The following is a 9502-nucleotide window of genomic DNA, read 5'->3' on the forward strand; positions in this document are numbered from 1 at the left end:
GGAACTAGACAGTGTATATAATAATTTTTTATTTATTACTATGAACTACGTGGTACAGAGAAAATATGCTTTAATATATAAAGCCTTTATATTTAGATTTTTTTAACAGACAGAACACAGGTAAGTGAAGAAAAATATTAAAATTAAATACACAACAAGGAAACCTAGAAAATAAAAATAATTCTGAAACATTTCAGAAACGTTCTGTGGTCCGTTTCAGTACCTCTGCTTCTTGCTTTACTTGAATATTTTCTTTTTTCAGAGCTATGCACTGCTGGTTACTTTCAGCTTTTTCCAGAAGCACAGCATCCAGCCTTTCTGTGAGAGCCTAATATTAAATGAGAAAGATTATTGAAAGAACAGTTTCTTAATAATGGAAACAGTGATTTCTGAAAAATGTAGGAACTCACATATTGATTACAACCCTTTTTGTCAAATAAGAGCATCAGTCTGGTTTTAAAAATTGCTTTCAGCCCAAATGCAAATGATATTAAATAGGTAGACAAAAGCAATGATGTTGGGTTCTTTTAAAAGTTGTACTTGGGATCAGCTAATTCTTATTACAAAGTGGTGGTGGTGAAATTCCCATTCTGTATAAAAGAAATCTCCATCCAAATTATTCTCTAATAAAAACAATTCTCTAATTGAGAAATTCCCCCTCACTACCAATTTTCACTTTTGTATACTATGATCTTCATCCTGAGAAAGACAGATCCTAAAAGTATTTTCTGTGACATGCAATTTGAATTATGTTCTTCTAATCTTATCAAATGACTGTCTCAGAACTTCTCTAAGCGGCTGAAGTCTTTCTACAATGGTCACTCCAAAACAAACAAAAGCTGGTCTAACCAGCCACACAAGGAAAAGTCTTGCTAGGGACATTTGTACTCATAGAATAGTTTGGGTGGGCGGGGACCTTTAAAGGCCTTTGAGTCCAAAGCCCCTGCAGTGATCAGGTTGCCCAGAGCCCCATTCAACATGATCTTGATTATTTCCAGGGGTGGGGAATCTACCACCTCTCTGAGCAACCTTTTCCAATGTTTCATCATCCTCTGTGTAAAACATCGTCTTCCTTATATCTAATCTAAATCAACCCACTTTTAGTTTAAAACCATTACTCCCTGATCTATTGAAACAGGCCCTGCTGAAATGTTTGTCCACATCTTATAAGCCCACTTTAAGCACTGAAGTGCTGTGGTAAGTTCTGCTTGGAAAGTGTACTACTCTGTACTATTCCTCACAGAACCAAGAATGTTTGCTGGCAAGTGGAGTAAGGACATGAGGGGAGAAGGAAAAAAACCACTTTAGGAAGTGTCTTGGATTCCTGCAGATTGGTTTCATTCTATTTGAATAATGGTTTTCAAGCTCTTTACTATTTACCAAATTACTTCTGTGGATTTATTTCAGCTAACTTTACATAATACAATAGATATCCATTACACATTCCTACCTGAATAATATCATCAGCTCCTGCAGTAGCTGCTTTAGATCTGAGTTCATCAATTTCTTTCTCCAGCTCTTAAAATGTAAAGAAATTTCACAGTATGAAGTGATGCTGCATCATAGTAGCAAATTTCCAGTAAATCCTGTGCCTGACAACACTTCTATTCCAATCATCTTTTACTTCATCAGGTTTTTTTTGTTACTAAGTGATAGAGAGGACTAATGGAAAGAGAACAAATATTCAGCAATACTTCTCCAGTCCTGACACCAAGCATGGTTTCCTGAGGAATCAAAACTTCCTTGCTTGGATAGAGGGGCAACAGATAGAAATTCTTCTGATGATGATCTTACCTTCTTTTCAATGGTCAATTTAAATCAGAGGAAAGATAGTCAGTTTCTACTATTTCTCTAAAAATAGGCAGCAATCATAAGAACACAATCTTATGAATAAACACACTGAGGAAAAGGCTGGTATAGCTCATCTCTGTATCCTTATTGCTTCAAACAAGGGGAAGTGACACCAGTCCAAGTAGTGGGCCACTGGAGGAAAAAGGACAGCAGAGTGGAGAAGGACAGCACATGAGAGCACAAATTTACACATACTTTTAGGTGTTAAGCGTAAAATTTTGTTTGCTGTATTTTACAACTTCTTGCTAAAGCAACAAATGATTAAACATAAAGTAGCAAACTATCTTAAAGAAGCCATTGTACTCTACAACAAATTATACTACTTATGCATTCTTCCTCCTGTTTGCTTCCTGAAAAACAACCTGCACCAGTATGGGGAATAGACAACGACAAATCTCTCTTCAACTTTTACACAAGCTACACTGTTCCATCATGCCATACTGTCAGACCAAAATTAATTTAATACCAGACAAAAGCAATGCTTCTTTTCTTGTCTTTCTTAATCAAGTTACTTCAGTCCTTATCCTCTCACCATAAATAGCAAAATTGAAGAAAAATAAAATCTAGTATTTTTGCCCAGAGTCTAAACCTACCTATCAAAAACACACAGTGATATTTGAAAAGGTCAGGTAGTGCCAAGCATTAAGGCAGAAATTGCACTTTCCAGTCAGATACCTGCACATCTTGACTTCACTTTCTGTATAAGCATCATTTGCTTTTTTGCAAACTTGATGAGGTCCTCTTTGGGCAATGTGTCCAGCTGTAAAGAAAGTATGTATCAGAGAAACCAGCTTTCTCTAACCCAGAGGGAAATAGAAACAAGACATTTTAGCATCTGACTTCCAAGAAGCTGAATTTTAGGACAAGAAACTCTTACATTCATTTTCAACAAGAATAACATTTCAAAGAAGAATAATGTCCAAGTTACTGATGTTCTGTTATCCAATTCTGTTATTTCAATTACAGTAAGATAAACTACTCCTCATTCTGTACTTTTCTGAAACAATTCTGGAGCACACAATTGGGCAGCATCAGTTAGGAAAACTCAGTTAGGAAGGATTACAATTCAGTACTACAATTTGAACAATATTTTGAAAACAGCATGCTGCCCTAACATTGTCAGTGTTTAAATTTACTTCCAATGTATGCAAAGATGTCTGTGTCCATTATGAAACAGACTGCTGCCAAAACTGCATGCTATTAATGATTTATAAAATATAACAGGAAGCAAACATACCAAAAAGAGCTATCTTTTTCCTCATGGTTTCCAAAACACTTCATCTTAATGTTTACAAAATAATTTTTCCTGTCTAGAAGAAATGTTAAAAATATCTTTGTCTTCCTATTAGTCACAGCTTGCATGCTAAGCTGTAACCCTTGCAACTACTGATATCCAAATGAATTAGGTTTGTGGGGACTGATTACCTTTGATTTCCCTGATCCTGGTGTGCCAGAAGATGCCACCATCTCCTGCCCAGCATCTTGAACCTACAGCAAAATGAAGTACAATCTGGAGTAAGAAACTTTTCAGTGTAAGACTACCAAAAGAATTAATTGAAAGCCTTTGAATAGAGACTAACTGAATATAGCAAAAGCACAATAAAAAAATTAAAATAAAATAATAAAACAACATGTATTTATAGGATTAATCAGAAAACATAATGGAAAAAGATACACTGTGATTATTAGAACAGCAGAATGGAAATCTCCCAGTGTCCAAACCAGTATGATCTTATGTTTCCATTATTGAATGGACATATAGAACTGATACAATATTGCAAATTGATTTTATTTACAAGCAGTTTCAAAAGCATGACTCACTATCTTGTTCTTAAAAGAGCCATTTAAAAAGAACAAAAAAAACCCAAAACAAAACCAACAAATCCCAAAAATCAACAACAAAAAACCAAAACAACAACAACACAAACAAACAAAAAACAAAAAAAAAACCACCCCAAAAACTTGTAGAGGAGTTGCAGTTAAATCAAACCTTGGGAACTTCTGAACCACAAACTCCTAATCTTGTTTTGTTTCCTTCTTCAACACACTGGTTTATCATTACAATTGTTAGCCTATCAAATATATTCCAAAAGATTTGGCAAAGTCATGCCTCATTTGGACAAATTGTAACCCCTCTCTTCTTTTTTTTTAAAAAAAACATACTAATTCCCACTAGATTTGGTGGCCTGACAAATACATCTGAAAAGGTTCTTCAAATTCTAGCCTACCTATCCCTAAAATACATGAAAAATGCCTTCTACTGTAAACTTCCACAGATCTAATCTAGGAGACTGTTACTTTACAGTGGTTTATATGAGATATGCTTACATACAATCAGGAACACAAAGAAACATATACAGCCATGATGTGAAGGAAAAGGGAACATACACTTCCAATATACAAGGAATAGAATTTCCAAGCCGTGACCTTTACCCTGCTTTTTTCTTCATACTATCGTATGTGCATGGGTATAAAAGTGAAGAGCTATATATACTAATATTTTTATTTTTATACATGTAGATGTTTTTGTTTGTATACACACATACCTTCACTTTTATTTTGCTATTCTTCTCATTCTGCCCAAAAAAATCAAAACCCTTGCAGTAGAAACTAAAGAAGAATCAAACTGGATCTGAACACTTTAAGAATGGACAATCACTAATAATTTAGACAGAGCAGGTGATACAGATAATAAAAAGCATCACCTTTAGAAATATGAGTTCAAGTACAAATCAAGGACAAAGGCAGTTATAGTCATTTATGCAGCACATATGCTAACTGTTTGTTTTTTGGTTTTTTTTTAAGATGGCAAAAGCAAACTTTTTAGGAAAAAATGTGCTGTACAGAATCAGGGGAAAAAAACCCAAACAACTATAAAGTTAGTTTTAGATCTTCTTAGCAGGTAAACTTTGTCAACATTTACACTCCTAATATTTTAGTCCCTGGACAGCATAATTAATTATGACAAACTGCATGTACTGTTCAGAAAATGAAAGTTCACCACTCTCCATACTACAGCAAAGTCAGATTAATTTTCTTCTCACAATACTTTTACTCCTCTAATCTAATACAGAGGCAGACATACTGTGTAAAACAATGCATCCAGTTTTGCTGTTCTGGTAGCAGAAACCAGCTCATGTAGAGGGCTTCATCCACTTGCGTTAAGAGAAAAAGAAGAAAGATGAGCTACCAAAAAAACCTGAACTTTTCATTGATTAGTCACATTCAAGCTGTGAGCCAGCAGCTACTAAGCGTGCTTTTAAGCCCAACACAATCCTGCATGTGTCCTTTCTAGTCCACCATTCTGCCACCATTCTGAAATCCAGATGCTTCCATAGTTTGATATATAGATATATACATTAATTTTTTAGATTTTTTTCAAGCCTACTTTACCCTCTACACTAAGGGGGTTCCATGCCCCACACTTCAAGGTGTTCCATGTATTTTAACTGCTATCTATCCCTTACTTTTGCAATAGCTTAACATACTCTTAGCCTAACCAATGCACTATATTAGCCTTTGCTGTAAGTTCTGGCAGTAACAATGGCCATCATGAACAGCAATTTTCTGCAACTATTAGACATCACCAACTCCGAGTGTACCAAGTCACATCAAAATGCATTTTGAATTGTGATTGCTTCAACCAGCAGTGGCATCGAACCTCTATTGGAATGTGGCATGCAAGCAGCACAGACACAGCAGGAGCGTTAATTTAATGCGTGAACTTAAAAGTCTTCGGTGTTGCCTTTGGATTTGCCTTGGTGTTTACGAAAGCTACACCAGATACAGACACTTCAGCCGTTTTATTTGCTTATGTTGGTAGGTGTTCCATAGTTGACGTACTATTAACACATCGGGTCACCTCAGTGGAAAAGGAACCCTTGTTCACCCGTGGGTGCTTTCGCAGAGTAAGCACCCGACGCCCTGGCCGTGTGTGACCCTGGTGTCGCTCCCCTCGAGTCAGCACCACCCGCTCTCTCCAGACGGTGCCAACAGGGCGACGTCCCCACCTCTAAGCAGGAGGGGCACTAAACAAGCCCCGTGTAGCCCGCACCGGCGCTCGCATTTCCGCAGGGCACAGGCAGCGGCAGTGCCCCCCTTCCCACCCCCGGCCTCCCTCACAGCTGCCGCCCGCCGGGCCCGCGCCACTCGCGGGGGCTGCGAGGCAGCGGCGGCGAAGGGCGCACTGTGGCCCGCGGGTTCCTCCGTCCGTCACTGCGGGAAGGGAAAGGAACCCGAGGGGCGGGAGGGGCCGGTCCGCACCTTCCCGGTGCCCCGTGCTGCATGCCAAGGTCACGCACCGCCCCCTCCACACCCGCCTCAGCTGCGGTGCCCCCGAGGGCTCCGCGGCCCCTCTCCCCCCGCCGCGCCGCCTTACCTCCATGGCGGGGCCGGCCGGCTGCAGGGGCGGGGAGATCGCGGCGCCACAGCCGCCGCCAGCGCCGCTACATCCTCCCCGAGCCGCTTCCGCCTCCGTCATCCCTGCACGCCGGGCTCGGCCCGTCCGTCACCGAGCGCCGCCCCGGGGGACGGGCGGGGCTGAGCCCAGGGCCCGCTGCCTCCGCCGCTGAGCCTGTCTGGAGCGGGCCGTGAGACGGGCGGTAAATATCGCTACCGGCCTTCTGTTCTCCGTCTATAAAAAGGGGAGAGGAGAAGGGGTACGGCTACAACACGATTGCACCCCGCTATTCCCTGTTCCTGAAGGGTTCCTAAAGGCAACGCGGTCCTGCAGGCCCGTGTCTCTCACTGCCACGTAAAGAGAGCATGAGGTGAAGGGTGACGTGCTCGGGGAGAAGCGATTTAAGACCCTTTTTTTAATACCTTGATGTAAACACAAAGTGGTTTAAATTATGTATCAAATAAGTGCGGCGGGTGCCAATAGGATGTTGCCAGACATTTCATCAGTGCCCAGCGACAGGACAAGGAGCAATGGCCTTAAAACCGCAAGAGGTTTCGCCCCAACATGAGGAAGAACTTCGTTACACTGAGGGTGGCAGAGCACCGGCACAGCTGCCCAGGGGTCTTGTGGAGTCCCCCTCTGGTGACATTCAAGCCCCACCTGGATGCTTTCCTTTGTCACCTGCTCTAGGTGACACTGCCGTGGCAGGGGGGCTGGATGAGATGGATCACCGGAGGTCCCTTACAGTCTTAACGATTCCATGATTCTGTAAATTCAAAAATGGATGTGAAGGACTACCAGAGCAAATAGCTAAACCCAGGTGTTACGGCTTTTAATTACCTGTTTTTAAAGAGAATTTCTGTGCCCGTTTGAGTAAGTGTTTGAGGGGAGCAATGCTTACTTTAAAGGGCACACATTTTTCATTGTAATCATGCATGCACTTTGGTAGTGCCTGAACAATTTTTCACATTTCATGGTAAGTAATTCCTTTTTAATGAAAAGCTGCCTGGGAAAAACAATTTAGGCATATTATTCTGTTTATGGTTCACTGGGTGAATGCTGAATATCACCAAATTAATTATAATGTCATGAGAGATTTTGTATTTTAATAAAAAAAGAGAGTCATTTTTTGAAATGCTTGTCTCAGAAGAATAATTGCATTTTTCCAAGTTTGCTTACTGTCATTCTTCTTGTAAAATTCAAATGGCAAATAGTGACAAAACGCAGAAAGATTCTTCACATATACCCAAGAAAGTGTTTATTTTTTTTCCCCCTCCAATGCGTTCACTGTCCATTATATATATTCATATGTATTTATTTATGCAGCTACACAACTGTAGCAGGAGCATATGGTTCCATGCTCACAGAGGCTGCTGGCAAGGAACAGATGTCCCTAACCAAACAGCATGATGGTTATTTATATAATTCTTCATTATGATACATTTTATTATTCTATTATTATTCTTTTATTATACATTTATTATACATTTTAGAATCTATATTATTATACATTTAGAATTCTATTATTACACATTTTAGAAGCCTCAGAAGGCATTAAACAGTTTAATTCTTTCTTTCCCTTTTCACATCGGGGTACTCTGAACTGGTTACTTATGCTTGTGCTGCTTTGATCTAACATGAGGATTTCACACAATTTCAAGAGCCTTTTGAGATAGAGTCCTTCCAAAACTATTCCACAGCAGAAGCTTTTCACCCCAAACTGTGCCATACTGCACATCTCTGTGCTTTGAGGTCAGCCTCCAATATATCCAAGTGAATTTGGATATTTGGGAAGAACACTGTAGGAAGCTAACCTTCTCTTTTGGGGAAACCACAGAGAAAATAATGTTTTGTGCAAATTTGTTCCTTCTGCCTATCTTCAGATAACATGTGTTATGTTCCAACTCTTGGGTCATCTCATGATTTAGCCTACGAGGCAATTGATTCTGGAGCTCATCCAAGGCAGACACAAAAGAGTTTTCAGAGGTCTTAGTACTGACAACTACCAGCTCACTCATTGCAGGCTTTCTGAAGCTGATTCTGACTAGGGACCACTCAGCACACCCCTCCCTGAGCTCCATGTTTTTGTGAGACACATATTTGACAGAGACAGGCCAAATCTCCCCTCTCAGCCTCCTCCATTTTATGCAAGAGAGTTTAGGTATATTGTACATTTGAGATTGTCTTAACAGTCTTTCATTCTCATACTGAATTGCAACAGCAATTGCAAAGAATCTTGGTTAGGGAATGGTAGAAGAATTCTAAAGGTTTCTAGAATAACTAAAACAAAAAGATTGAGGATTTTGACTGTTGGTTGTTTTAGTTTATTACAATAAAGTGCAAGTTGCTCTGAATTTTGTGGGGAAAGGTGCTGATTTGTACCAGCAATAGTCAGATAAAGTTTTCTTAAGCAATTTATGAATTGTGTCTTACTTCTCTGGAAGGAGACAGTGAGCTGATACATAATAATAAGTGCAGCTAATTTGAGACAAGATAAATGAGAAAAACGGGAATAATTTACATAGTCCATATATCCCATGATTTCATTATCTTTGTAAAAGATAATTAATACATCTTTTTAAATTGCATTGTCTATGTAAAACAAGATTGTCAAGAGATTTATGAGATGTGTTGGGGCAGAGCATAACAAATTTTCAGTCCTGCTTTCATTGAGAAGCCAAGTCCTACAGGGCTATAATTAGCCCTTACATCAAGGCAGGGTACAAATGCTTGTTCACTATCATTGGAATTATTAGACCTACAAGAATTTTCTGAAGAGCACAGAATGAGAAAATGCCTATAATTTTGCTACTGGGGAATGCATTTCCTGCATAAAGGAGTGGATGCTTTAAATACTTGCCACTATAGAATCTGTCTTTGCAACAAGTTCTGAGGATTGCAAACTCTTAGTTGTGACCCATGCCGAGCCAGTCAGAGTTCTTGCTTTGAGCTCCTTCTGTGCCTTTTTTACATGACAGGTTAATATAAAGAAAAACAGCATATTAATTATGTTTAAGCATGTTAACTGTTTTCCTCTGTTTGTAAACTTAAAGCACACCTCCCTGTGCAGATGAACTGCAAATTATTTGGCTGACTTTTTTGACCCATTTTTGTTGGGTTGGATGGAGGTTCAGTTAGTTCCCATGGGAGTGGAATGGAACAGTGAAAGAAGAATTATCTCAGTACCATTTTGTATGTGAAGGATTTGGTTTGGTCTTACAATAATAGACTATATATATAGGCCTTAATTCT

At 39.5% G+C, this 9502-nt stretch overlaps 1 protein-coding gene across 2 annotated transcripts in view; it reads right to left on the reverse strand.

Annotated features, from left to right (window-relative positions):
- The window catches only part of GCC2 (GRIP and coiled-coil domain containing 2), a 31331-nt gene extending 24485 nt beyond the window's left edge, over positions 1-6846 (reverse strand). The window contains exons 1-6 of one of the 2 annotated variants that reach the window (XM_086880317.1): positions 6673-6846; positions 6230-6484; positions 3277-3339; positions 2527-2611; positions 1451-1518; positions 224-328 (exon numbers count right to left, since the gene is read on the reverse strand). In XM_086880317.1, coding sequence (XP_086736443.1) covers positions 224-328; positions 1451-1518; positions 2527-2611; positions 3277-3339; positions 6230-6331 — 423 coding nt within the window. In that variant the 5' untranslated portion in view covers positions 6332-6484; positions 6673-6846. Of the gene's footprint in view, positions 1-223; positions 329-1450; positions 1519-2526; positions 2612-3276; positions 3340-4936; positions 6485-6672 lie in introns of those variants that run through there. The other variant, XM_086880318.1, reaches the window with a different exon arrangement.
- Between the last annotated feature and the right edge of the window lie 2656 nt (positions 6847-9502).

The sequence above is a fragment of the Cyanistes caeruleus genome, chromosome 3 (genome assembly GCF_971803275.1).
Source record: "Cyanistes caeruleus chromosome 3, bCyaCae1.hap1.1, whole genome shotgun sequence".
NCBI classification, from domain to species: domain Eukaryota; kingdom Metazoa; phylum Chordata; class Aves; order Passeriformes; family Paridae; genus Cyanistes; species Cyanistes caeruleus.